Here is a 13,800-nt window from a genome sequence, read left to right as displayed (position 1 = left end):
GTTTAAATTTAATCTGCATGTGTATAGGGAAGTGATTTCCCATTAAGTCACCTGCACAAGATGAATCAGAATTTTCGATTCCCCCCCTTCTCCCCATATAAATACTGTATAGCTACTTTACCTTTACTTTACTCTATTGTTTTATTTCTCTGTAACTAAGAGTTTATGTCTGGTTGTCAAGTAGTAAGGCACCAGTAAGGCTTCATATCTCCTGATTTATTATCTACAGAGAAGACAACATTTTGTTGTTGTTCTTTTTGTAGCCTGATGGTGAGGAGAACTTCTAGATCTTCTCATGTAAACAAAGTAACAGCAACTAGCATGTTTTTGTTGTTGTTGTTGTTGTCGTCCTTTTTTTTTTATTATTATTTTTTATTTTTCTTTCTTCTTACAAATCTGCTTCTGTTTCCCAGGAGAAAAGGGGAGAAAGGATGACTGAAAATTTGTCACCTATGCTATTTATTTATTTCATTTTTCTCCATGTTGAATATATAACATGGTTTGTAATTCTTATTTTTTTCTTGTCCTTCTTTCTTACAAAATCCTTTGCAAATAGCTATGTAGCATAAGTGAAGAATATGTCGTTTTGATGGCATTTCAGATAGAGACTATGTTACATTTAAGGGTGCATTTTGATTGAGAAAAGAGTATATACTTTATTATATGATTTCTTCTTATTTTAGGCAATTATACTTCTAACTGAACTCATCAGAGAGAACTTCAGGAATAGCAAATTGAAACAATGCCTTTTACCAGCACTTGGGGAGCTTCTTTACCTCGTAGCCAGTGAGGTAAGACTGTCAAATGATCCTTACAAATTTCTGTAACAGATGTGGGAAAAAAATCCTGTGGAATAGTAGATAAAAAAGCAAGTGATTTTGCCATTTGTATTCTCAAGAGTTTCTTGTTCTTGTATTTTCTGTGATACTTTTTTACTTTTTAAAGAACATACCAATCCTTTCATATACTCCATTTGATGTAAATTTAATCACATTCTTCAAATATAGAATTTTAACTTTGTGAAACAATTCCATCAGTCACCATAATGACTTCAGGCCTCCAAGTGGCAGATGTGAGAGTTAGAACATCTTAACTAGAGACCTTGATTAAGAAAGGTATATCAGGACAACCTATGATATCAATAAATTAATATATCTATTCCAAATTAGATCTGATTTTACCATGGTTGAAATCACAATGCTGTGGAAAAGAAACTGGAATGATCCTGGCCAATTTCAAAAGAAATTATGGTGGTAGCTGACTAGATAGGTGACTAGATTTAAAACTATAGTCTAAAACTGGTAATGTACTTTAAAAAGTTACTTATAGTGAAGAAATACTATTACTAGTGGAACTGAAAATGACAGAGCTTCTAAACTCTGGCCTTTATTTTCCTTATTTCAAGAATAAAGTAGTTTCTTTAATTTATTGGAGATGAATGTGATTTCAAACAGAAGAAATCTAGCCCTAGCTTCTCTGAATAATTTGTCCTAGCTGCATCATCTGGTTGGTCTGAATGCTATCATGTTAGTTTTCAGTCTGTGAGGTCACTTTGTAAAGGAATGAACGTACCAAATAGATTTGTATTTTGACATCTTATAGGTGAACTTCCATGTTGTATTATCCTCATCTAGTCTCCTTTGCATGTTCCATGAGATGAAGCAGTTGCCTTTTTTTGCCTATGTTAGTAGGCATCATCTTTTACTGGTTAGGCAGTTGCTAAAATATCTGTCAAACACACATGTTCTGAGTCACGAAACATGTTTTCACATTGAGAAATTGTGTTATGACAAATAAGTCCACATGGACAAATTATTTTTATCTGTTTTCGTGTTTTCTCAGTTTTCTTTAGAAGAAAAAAAATATATACTTAGCTTGCAATCTGTCTGATGACGTTATATAATCTTTAACCACTAATAAAAGCAAATAAACCTAAAACTCAAACTTGAAAACTATATATGGCAATATATTTTGCACTGCTTGATTTTATTTTAAATTAATCTTTGTAATTAAAACAAATCTGTCTACATTGGCTCTATAACAGAAAAGTAATTTGATTGCACTGAACCTAACACATTTTTTTTTCTTCTGAAAATGTGAGCTAGGAAATTTTCAAGTCTGTATGTATTTCTGAACTCCCTAATGTTAGAAGCATGATAGCTTGTTCTAAATGAAAACTCAGTATTTCAGGAAGAACTATAGCAATGTGTTGAACTGCTTTGAGTTGGAAGTTATTAGAGAATAGAAAGATTTCTCTGCACTTATGATCTTAAAGCACTGTGTCTTGGTAAAACTTCAAAAATATAGTGTGATTTGTGTGCACTAACACTTCAGTCATATTTTTTCATTTTTTTTTAAAAAAAGCTCTTTGTAAAAAGCTTTTAATTTTTCTACACTGTACCTGTGCAGCCTCAGAATACTGTAGTGTTGTAGACATTTCATTGCTAACTGAACTGCAGAACAGCAGTATGGAATGACCTTACCAAGATTACACACGAAGTCAATGGTAGAGGTAACAGTAAAGTTTATTCCCAGTTTATATCTTCAAACAGCAAAGCTTTTTTACACCTTAACTAACATATGAAAAAAGATAACTGATTCATTAAAAACTGTACACAAGCTGTATTTTATTTTTATATATATTTTTAAATTTTCTTCCATTTTGATGTTTAGACTGCTTGATTGTCTTTTCAAGTTGCTAAAGACTTATTAATTAAGCCCTTAACTTTGGGAATATACCTAATTTTTATTTATTTATATTTTCCCTTAGCATTTTGCTAAGTATTTCTAGGTCTTAAGTGTTAAGGTCTTAAGTGTTTCTAGGTCAACATCAATATTAAATTATGATAATTTATTTTTCAATTAATGTAAGCATTTGGTAAATCATAAATTATCCAACACTTAAACTATCAACTATCTAGGTACACAGTGATTCATTTGGTTATATTTACAGGGTCTCTGCTGTTCTGTGGCTTAGAAAATACTGGAGAGTGCAGATAATCTTAGTGGACCTTTGCAATCCTAAACTTCTATATTGTTCATGTACTTGCATATCAGATCTCATAAATAAGATCTTGCACTCTATATATGCATTTTTCTTCCAAACAGAAGCCAAGAGCAATTAAGAGTAGCGTGAGTGGACTCCAGAGAGGATGCTCTGTTACTCTTAAACAATTTGCATTAAGGGAAGCCTTTCAAGTTCTATGTATTGTTTCTGTTAATTTCATACTGTAAGTTTTTATTAGGGTGAAGAACCTAAAGTTTAATCAAAACTAGCATGAGCTGTGAGCAAAATGTAGGAAGATCTTGAAATGTTTGGTGATATATGTAAAATTCTGTAGGTATGCTTAGGTAATTAAGAATAGTGATAAAATTTATTTTTTTATTTCTAACTTGACACTAAAACTTACAAGAAAGCTATTCATTTGTTCAAAGAATGGAGTTTACAGCCTGCATTGTTTCTTAAAACTTTTTTTTTTTTAATATATTTAATATGTGTAGTTACAGAAAACTTGTCAAAGCTTCTGATTTAGTTAGATGAATAAAACGAGAAATAGGCCAGTGCTTGTTACAGCATAAGCTGTCATTTTAACTGTCTTCACTCCTAGCCTTGTCCTTCCTCTTCTAGGTGGAGGCTATAGTTTTGGAGTTGCTGGTATCTCTATGATGTTAGCCTAGATATGGAACTTGTTTCGGTCAAATCATAATGATACCTGCAAAATTTGAAAATTTACAGTAGGCTACGTGGGGGGGAAAAAAAAAAAGGAAAGTGGAATTGCAGAATCAAAATCTTGATTCAAATAGCAGTGAATCAGCCTCTAACAGGGTGATTTCAAGGAAATATAAATAAGGATCTTGGAACAGTGTTGATAGTTACTGAAGGATATTCCATCTAGTAAGTTTTATTGAATGTTTTGTATCTCTCTGAATGAATTAGAATACTTTTTTCCAAAGTGAATTTACTTTATTTTAGTTGACAAACAAAAGTAATTTTGTTTGTTTGGTGTAATTAAATTTAAGAGAAACATCATTACATTTAACAAATAGTTGTCTCTTTCCAAGGTAATCAAAATGTTTGAGACAAGTGCAAAATCATTTTTTATGTGCAAATCAGAAGGAGTTAATGAAACCCAGAAATATTAGGACAAATTCTGTAATGGATTTTTGGAGACTTTATTTAAATTACTAAGATACCATTTTTTGTGCTACACATGAAATATATTTAAATGGTAATACTGCCCTGCAATTTAATATATTTTCTACCATATGGTAATTTGAAAAGTCTATAATGTGAGCCTTATTAAGAATGTTACCCATTTTTATGTGGGTGACATTGTGAGTTTTTGATTTAATCATATCTGCTGTTGGCTTCATTTCAGGAAGAAAAAAAAGAGCACCCCGGAGAATGGTTGGTTGTTCCCTCAGCAGCTTACACTGTGCTAATGAGGTGTCTTCGGGAAGGGGTAAGGCTCTTTCATTGTCCTCAGTAGAATTTCTCCACTGTAATAACCCTTTAGGCATTGTGTGAGAATTGTAGCCTGCAGCACTGCAGTAGCTTGTCAACCAAGTATTGCTCTTGAATTTAAATAATGATGATAAGACCATGACCTAAGCAGGAGATGAATGCAAAAATCCGATGTTGTTCTCTGTGCATTCAACATTTATGTATTATTGCTTGGTCTTTGAAAATGGTAAATAAAAATTACTGTTAGTAAATATGGAATTTATTAATGCTGTGACTTTCTTGTGAGAAGTGTTCTTCTCACCCTCTTGCAATTTTTTTTTTTTTTGTATAGTTCATTTTTAAATGAGGTTTACTTCTGATTTTAAAGTGGCTTATACAGTTTTTTGAAAACAGCATTTTTATCTTACTGGGTTATTAGTGCTCTTTTGAGGCCCCAAAGTAGTAACTAGTTTTATTCTGTTAAATGTGCCATGCTATATTCTTAATTTTTCTTGGTGATGTAGCTACGCTACAAAAAGGGAAGAAAAACATGCATATAATTCCAATTTGTAAAATAAAAAAGAATTGAATAGAGGGTTGGCATTTACTGTTTATATGAGACCGCTTGACTTTATTTTTGCCCAAGGCAAAGCTCAAGGCAGAAAACATGATGGAGGTTGCTGCAGGTGGGAAAGCAAGAGAAATATCTTTTTTCATCTTTTTTTGAGATCTTTATTGCCTACAGATTGTGATTAATAGAGGAAGAGTCTAGATGCATTTTAACATCTTCAAATCTTCAGGTGATCAAGAGCATACAACTGTGTTTGTATTGTGAACTATTTGGAGCTCATAATTAGAGTAAAATGTTGTTCTAAGCACATTAGTCAGAAGCTATTTAATTATAAATTTATTAATGGAAGACTTACTATTTTTGAACATTCGATGTAGGAGAACTAAAAGGAGATATCCATAAGATGCTAATTAATTCTTATGGAATTAAATCAATTCTTAGTCCTAAAACATGTCAAAATTTTCTTAATAATTTATATTAATATACTTTTAGTGAAAAAAAAAAGTATAGAAATACATTTCCCATGCAGTTGCTTGAATTAATATTTCTTTAAACTTGAAGTTATGTCTAGGCGAACCAAGCACAGATTTCTACAGCTGCTGTCTGCTAAGGTGCTAGATGTTTGTAATGGACTTGCTTAAGTATTCATGCTTGTTTGTATGAGTACAGTGCATACATGCAATTGCAAGTTCCTCTGTTTCATTTGTGGCTGCCTCAGCTTTCTTGAACAGCACCATTTGTAGAATCAAAAATATCAATAAATACACAAAGTATTTAATAATATATGGGAACAAGAGAACAACTTACTGCTCACTATTTTGCTGCTTTTTTACTACTCTTGTAGCAACCTTCTTCTTATCCTCTGTAACTTTACAAGTGACTCCTCTTTTTTGGAAAACGATGTTGTAGCATCTAAAACTGGCTAGTTAAAATCATATTACTGTTAGACATCTGTTTGCAAGAGATTGTAGTTTTTTAAGGAAAGAATAATCAGATACAAAAACAAGTTCTTGTGCCAGATGCTTTGAATGCAAGGGTAAAAGAGAAATGAGCAAAGGAAAACTGAGAGAGAAGGATTTTAAGGTAATCAATGTAATTTATGGTGTACCTTTTAAATATTTATTTCAAAACATGTAAGACTGTTGAAGTAGATGTATCCACGATGACAGTATATCAGACTTCTCAGCCTCTTATTATTTAGTGAAAAAGTAGATTTCACATCTTTAGCAGAAAATGTTACATACAAATAAATTGATTTCATGATTTTTTATTAAAAGATTTATGCAATGTCATCAAACTGACTGAGAATATAACCAAATGTCTCGGTTTTGTTTTTTAAACATGTTTGAAGCTGTAAGACTTTAGGATGTAATGTACCTCTGGAGGTCATCTAATCCAAGCTCCTGCTCAAAGCAGGTCTCAATAGATGAGATTGCTCTAGGGACACGTCCATTTGACTCTTGAAAACATCTGAGTGGAGGTCGAATGGCCTCCCTTGTCAACCTATCTTGTAGTGGATTTTTTCCCTCACTGGAAAAAAAAAAAGTATATAATTGGAATTTCTCTTGTTACAAATTGTGGCTGTTGTCTCTGGGGGCTGAACAGCTCTCTCAGCCTCTCCTTGTATCTCTTACGTTCCAGTGCCTCTGTGATGAGGATCTAAATGGCACTATGGACAAGAGGAAGGCACTGAATATTGTATGCCTTGATTTTAGGAAGTCCTTTGAAACACTCTCCCACACTCCCCTTATCACCAAATTGGTGAGATATGGACTGGGTGGATGGAAGATGAGAGGTGGGGGAAAATTTGCTCGAGGGATAAACGCGAAGTCCAGCTGGCAGCAGTGTCCCTAAGAGGACAATACTGTTTAATGTCTCCAGGAATGGCTGAAGTATATTCTCAGCAGGCTAGAGGAAAACAGCAAATGGATGGTAGAGGGGAGCAACAGGCTGGATGGCAGGGCTTCAGAAGGACTTGAGCAGACTGGAGAAATGGGCTGATGGGGAGCAAAAAGTCAGTAAGAGGACTTTCAAGATGCTAGAGTAGAAGACTGAGAAATTATTTTATCAGTAGGGGATCACAAGTTCAGTTTCAGTGGACTTCAGCGCTTCTAGCACAAGGTGGAATTTGATTTTGAGTTCAGGCAAATAACAAGTGTGTTCAGTGGTGTGTCAAAATGAGGAAATTGGTGTACTCCTAAATATGTCAATGAGCCCAATCAGACATGTTTATACTTGGTATAATGCTGCAGTTTCTCAAAACCCGTGTAATAAATATTTCAGTATTTATTTACTAATATTTTCCAACAACTATTTCCAATAACAACACAATATTTCTCTTCCAAGTATCTGTGTCTAAAGTTTCAACTATTTCAACTAAATCTTTCAACTATTTGTGTGCAGTTTCTAAAATAGCAGGGTCATGATTTATACAGCTGCAGGTGTTAGTTCCTGCAGCAATTAAGATTATTTAATGTACATATTCTCAAAATAGACTTCAAAGATTTTTCAGGGCTCTTGTCCTTGTTTGCCTTGTTAAAGTTTACCTCTGTGGTCAGTGGGCATTCCTGTGTCAGAGAGTCGTGAAACATGAAGGATATTCTAATTTAATATTATGTATGTAATGCTAACATGGCTACCTTTTTCCTTCCATCCATTTTACTTAGTTTATTGCTCTCTCCAACTACCTGAAGGGAAGGTGTGGGGAGCTGGGGGTCGGCCTCTCACAGGTAATTAGTGATAGGACTAGAGGGAATGGCCTCCAGTTGCAACAGAGGAGGTTTAGTTTGGAAATGAGGAGACATTTATTCTCAGAAAGAGTGGTCAGGCATTGGAACAGGTTGCCCAGGGAAGTGGTGGAGTCCCCATCCCTGGGGGTGTTTGAGGAAAGGTTGGATGTGGTACTCAGGGACATGGTTTAGTGGATGACATTGGTGATAGGGTGATGTTTGGACCAGATGATCTTGAGGGTGTTTTCCAACCCTAATGATTCCTTTGCTAAAGTTACCCGTGTCTCCTTCACCATAAATATATTGTCCCATTTCTTATTTAAATCTCCTCATTGACTCTACTTATATTTTTTGCTTTTTTCTATCACATTGAATGTTCAACCTACTTTTAACTCAGTGAGATCTCAGCTTTGCTTTTGCCCCTCTTCACGCTTACGTTCCAGTCAATCCTCTTGTGTCTGCTTCCACGTGTTTTCTCCTGTATGTTTGATTCTCTCTCCCCTCAGATCTTCTTAAGCATTTTTTTTGATAGCGCCCATGGAACTGATAGTTCTTCCCAGATCCAGACTGCTTTTTCATGTCGTTTTTAACTTGTCTCACTTTGGCTTGGATTATGTTGCTGTGGCCTCATCCTTCCCTGAGACTATCATGCTGGACAGTGGAGTCAGAGACTGCGTGTAGGACTCCTTTTAAACCCGTGTGAAAGCAGCAAAGAACTATTGAAACAGTTTTCAGGAGCTTGGTGTCTGCTCCTTTCTGCTGAAAAATGGCACGTAAATACAGGATACAGTTATAAACAGTTTTAGTAATTGCTTTGTAGAACCTGGAAAACAAAACAAAGCAAACAAACAAACAAAAAAACACCATGATACAGGCAATACAACTGTCTGGATAAATTAATGAATACAGCTATAGCTAATTTACTGTCTTTTAGAAAGTACATAACCCTCTCATTTTAAGAAAGACTGGAGAAACTACTTGAACCAGAAATAGTGAATGAGGTTACAAGGTTTTCTTTCTCTTAATGTGTTTTTCAAGGTACTGTGTAAGCAGGATTTTTAATAAATTAGATTGTATCAATAAGTTATAATGGTGGACCTTTCTCTCTTTTATGTGGACCTCTTCCTTTATGAGGGAGTAAGATATAAATGAAAGATTTTTGGTTCTGAACTGATAGGAACTTTTAATAATAAAAGGTAACTTTAAAAAGTATCTTCCAATATGTAATATAAGGCAATAATAAATATAAGGCAACTGTATAAATGATTTATAATCATCTGCTAGACGGAGCGGTTCCTTTACGGTGAATTTGGAGGAGAAAGGAGAATTTGGATGACAAGAATAGCATTATAGTCTACTTTCTCAGAAAGTATAGGATAAATCATAGTATAAAAGTGATAGTCTGAATCATATATATTCTCACTTTTATTTCTTCTTTATGTATCAGTTTTCTACTTTACTGACAGAATTGCCTATAATGTAATAGTAGCAGTCTAAATCACACATATTATCACTTCTGTTTCTTCTTTAGGTATCAGTTCTCTAGTTTACTGACAGAATGTTTTTTATTTTTTCCACAAAAGATACTTAAAATGTTATTTCTACACGTTCCTTCTTTGTGGAGGCTTTTTATTGCAAATTGTTGCCAAATTAAGATTTAATTCTTAAAGTTGTGAATGCTTAGGATGCTACAGCTTTGCTTTATTAAATTATGTTTATAATTTCTTTTTAGTCTGTATGTAGTCTTAGATGAAAAGAAGAACTATATGGAAGTTGATTTAGAATATTGATGGAATGCATTGTTACTTCCTGAATTTTTCAGTCAGCTTTTCCAACGTTTTTTTATCAGCATTACATTTTTACTAAAATGCATGTATCTATACATAGTACAAGATGCAAAAACTAATATTTTTTTTAACTTCAGTTTTAAATGAAGTTAAGATATTTTTATGTAGTAGTGTTGTTTAATGTAGGACCTCCCAGACTACTAGTGCAGTGTTAGCTTTTTCACAATCAAAAATCTATATATCCAGGTCATTTCAAAAAATGAAGGTAGATCCCTTGATAACTTTGATTTGTTTATTTTTGTGTCACAATTGGAATAGAAAGGCTTAGAAAATAGAAAAGAAATTCTCTTTTAGCAGTTTACATCTGTTTACTGTTCTCGTATTTTGCTTTTATACATAGAGGGTCCTTTTGACTGAACATCCGTGACCAACTGAAAACAGACACATCTGCAAATGTTCAACATGGCTGAAAATTAGAAGCTCTATCTTTAAGTGCAATTTATAAAACTAGTTGAAATCTAAAATGAGTGAAAGTATAGTGCTTCTTTTTGATATGGTTCTATTCATGGATTTAGATTTGATGCAGTTCATGATATAGTGAAAAGTAATAGTTACATACAATGTCTTTACTTGTATTTTGAAGATTTTTTAAATTTTTTATATTTTTTTTTTTTACGCACTAGCATATCTTATGTCCAGATAACTTGACAGGCTGCCTCCTTTAGTTAAGAGGTCAAATATTAGTTTAGGTCAGGCTTTCCTTCTAGAGAGCTAATTAAGCAGAAAATGGTGGAAGTCTTAATTATTTAGGCAGTGCTCAGGAATAGATCTCAAGAGAGTGAAGATGGACAATCTCATGTGGCAACAAATGGAATTATCATGACAGCCTCACTGAGTTTTTAGAGCATTGTGATCATATATAACCTTTTTCTAGTCAATGAATTAGGACTACGTACTGCATTTATTAATTGTTGCTGCCTGTTCAAAGTAGCAGTGGAGCCTCAGTCAGTGTTCCTAGTGATCACTTGCTTTGTAAGAGAGATTGAACTTGACTGTTAACTTTTCAATTATGTATTTCAAATGCATATAATTAATATGATAAATTGGTGGTTTTTGTTTTTGTTTTTACCTTACCTGTAAGAAAGAAAGAAAAAAAGACTGAAATTCAGAAGTTTAATACACAGAAAAAGATAAAAAATGAACATTATATATATATATATAAAAGTTCTCAGAAGCTTAGTTTTGGTGAATAAGTACAGGTATTTAGGTATTCAATAGACTAAGATGATTCAGTATGTTGCAGTAATAAAAACTATGTAAAACCAGAGAAATCTAAACCCCCTTTGCTTTCATGGCTGTAAATCAGAAGTAAGTAGGAGTCAGAGTTTTATAGTAGAGCATAATTGGTTTAGATGGGAATTGGTTCTGATATTTCTCTTACGTATTTTGAGTAGAGCTATAGTTCTTTAGAAGAACATGAAGGATTAGATTTAAAATGAACAATAAAAAAATTTTAACAGCACTATACCAGAGTTTCCAAACATTCCTACATCAGTGTCTATATTTTAGAATAAGTATTTCTGTAGGAGGAGGAATAGGTATCGAATATATTTTTAATAAAGTGGATGTTCTCCACTTCTGGAAGGCTTTTGTACCACTTTCTGAAAGGCTTCATTATCATTGCTCACAGTTGTTGGTTGGTCTGATTGTGAAGATAAATGTCAAAAATCCAAAGGGTAGTAGTAGGATAATGTGGAGATTAGTATAAGAAAGAACTCCATTAGATGTTATGATGAATTATTTGTGAAGCTGGACTCTGAGGTAGACTTGACAAATTAAATTGGTTGTCCTCATATTAAAATTCACTCTTGCTGAACTCATGAGTGCTATTTAAGACATTGTTGAAAGACTTCACTTATTCACAATTAAAGATGGAAATAAGATGAGGCAATGGACAGCCAAAATACACTAGGAATGAATCTTCTAGTTTTGTTAAGGTAAAAGTTAAGTGAAAGCAGAGTCAAGAAAAAAAAGTAAAGATTGCTTTGAAGTGATCTGTACTATACTTCCACTTGGGTCAGTAACAGTAATGTTGAGGAAAAATGACTGCCATGTGATGTCTGTGATACGTTGATGTCTTGTCCTTACTCTAACACATTTTTTATTCAATAGAGAAACATTGTGTGTTAGAGAAACATAGTGTGTATAGTATTATGTAGATATGTAAGCTACATTTGTATACTGTTTGTGAATGCATAAATAACTAAATAACTTTATTTTTTATTACAGAATCACTTAGTGTCTTCCCAAAATGATTTTGCAAATAAAATGATTTGATTAGTCCTAAAAATAGCTTGAAGGATTGAGAATCTCTTAGGGAAGTTTAGGAATTACTCTAGTAAATGGGACCCAATAATTTATCTTAAATAATGGTCAGCATTGCCTCTTTCAGAATCTGAAGAAAAGGGCATTTTGGAATAACCTGACTTGTAAGAAGGCTTTTTCTTTATCCCAGAAAATTTGTGGTTATTTTAAATAAAGAGAGTTTATTTAATTAGATTTTTCCTAATGTAACTGTATGTCTCAAAATCATGCTATTCAGAGACTATTGAAATGATGAGTTTTAGTACAAACACACATTCATTCATAAAGCACTGATCATGAAACACCTCTAATGTAACAAAGGCTTTTCATTTTTTTAGTGGCTACATTTAATTTGGGGTGATCATTTGAAGCAGAAAGATTTTGTATTAAATTGTACTTGTATTAAATGTTGTCTTTACAGTAGGAGAGAAAGTGGGGGGTGTACAATTTGTAAACATGTTCTTGTCACAAGTAGAGGTTTCTTATGAAATAACTTTGCCAAATATCAAATAATAGTAAGAAATCACACTGAGAAAATACACACTAAATAAAACATGGCCTAAAAACAAATCAGAGACGTTACAAATATTTATATGTAAGTCTTTTCTTTCCCCTTATTCCTATAGGAAGACCGAGTAGTGAACCATTTGGCAGCAAAGATCATTGAAAATGTTTGCACTACTCTCTCTTGCTATGCACAAGGATTTATTACAGGAGAAATTGGACCTGTCTTATGGTACCTTTTCACACATTCTACAGTAGATTCTTTGAAGATAACTGCTATTTCGGTAAGAAATGTCCTTTCATTATATAGAAATGTTTGGTGTTTTACTTTGAAAAATTTTTGTATTGAAACGGGTGTTTTTTTGTTGTTGATTTGTTTTGTTTTGAGCATGTTTTCTGTGTGTGCATTTCATATTATATTGAAATGTACTTACAAACAACTGGAAAGTACACATATTGCAGTCCAGTTTGATTATGTTTTTCTTACTCTTACTTGATATAAGAATAGGACAATGTAAACTGCCTAAAAGGGCTAAAAGATGGTTCAGGGAGATTTATCAGTTAGTCACCTTGCAGCATTTTGATTCAAATTCGTATTCCTCTTTGTGGTAATATATTATGAAGATCTTGCCCTTGATCATGTTTTTCTACATTCCCTGAGATACCCTGTAATTGAAACCTAATACATCCACCCATGTTGAAAACAAATGTATTGAAAGTTCTTGTAATTAATCATTTTCTTGAGCATATGTTTTCTTTTGCTGGTAATCATGACTTGTGTTTGAGAAGTTTAATTTTTCAAGGAATCAGTAAAATCCTTTCATTGAAATTTGTTTTTAATGATATATTTTAACTGAAGACATTTGAAATCATCTTGTTACTTTCTGAACAGTTGTTGAAGCTAGTCTTTGCCCTGAAGAATTTATAAGTTAATATAGGATGATTGTAAGACAAACAAAGAGCTATGACACGTGATTAGAAGGTTGGAATAAAAAGATTTGTGAGGTAGACAGTATTTAGAAGGGCTGTAAGTTTAACCATATGTCTTGTTTATTGAACAAAAGCCTTGGCCACCAATACAGGTAATCTTTCAGGGCTGAACAGTAAATTGACTTATTTTAAATGAAATGTGATAACTGGATGCTGATTTCCTGAGTTGCGCTTAGGCTCACTAATGAATTGATTTGGGCTTCCCTGATGGAAAATGGTAAAGTTGCTGCTTCACTAGCATGCACTTTGATACATCTAGCACTAAGGTAAGTGAGAGAGAATTAAAAGCATCTTTTAACTGTGGCTGGTGAAATAAATGGTAGAAAAAAAATAAAAATTAGGTAATATATGTGTATGTATTAGATACTGAACCTCAACATGTGTTTTTGGCAAATACTTACATGGAAAATA

The 13,800-nt window shown here is 33.1% G+C and overlaps 1 protein-coding gene across 5 annotated transcripts in view; it reads left to right on the top strand.

Annotated features, from left to right (window-relative positions):
- Positions 1-13,800, top strand: part of ULK4 (unc-51 like kinase 4) — a 232,449-nt gene that overhangs the window by 42,293 nt on the left and 176,356 nt on the right. For all 5 annotated transcript variants that reach the window (XM_082752887.1, XM_082752885.1, XM_082752886.1 and 2 more), the window contains exons 18-20: positions 684-791; positions 4,380-4,463; positions 12,522-12,683. In XM_082752887.1, the coding sequence (XP_082609013.1) occupies positions 684-791; positions 4,380-4,463; positions 12,522-12,683 (354 nt within the window). The remainder of the gene's footprint in view (positions 1-683; positions 792-4,379; positions 4,464-12,521; positions 12,684-13,800) is intronic.

Source organism: Aythya marila, assembly GCF_965140915.1.
Source record: "Aythya marila genome assembly, chromosome: 2".
In the NCBI taxonomy this organism is placed as follows: Eukaryota; Metazoa; Chordata; class Aves; order Anseriformes; family Anatidae; genus Aythya; species Aythya marila.
This window is presented reverse-complemented; position numbering and strand designations above follow the sequence as displayed.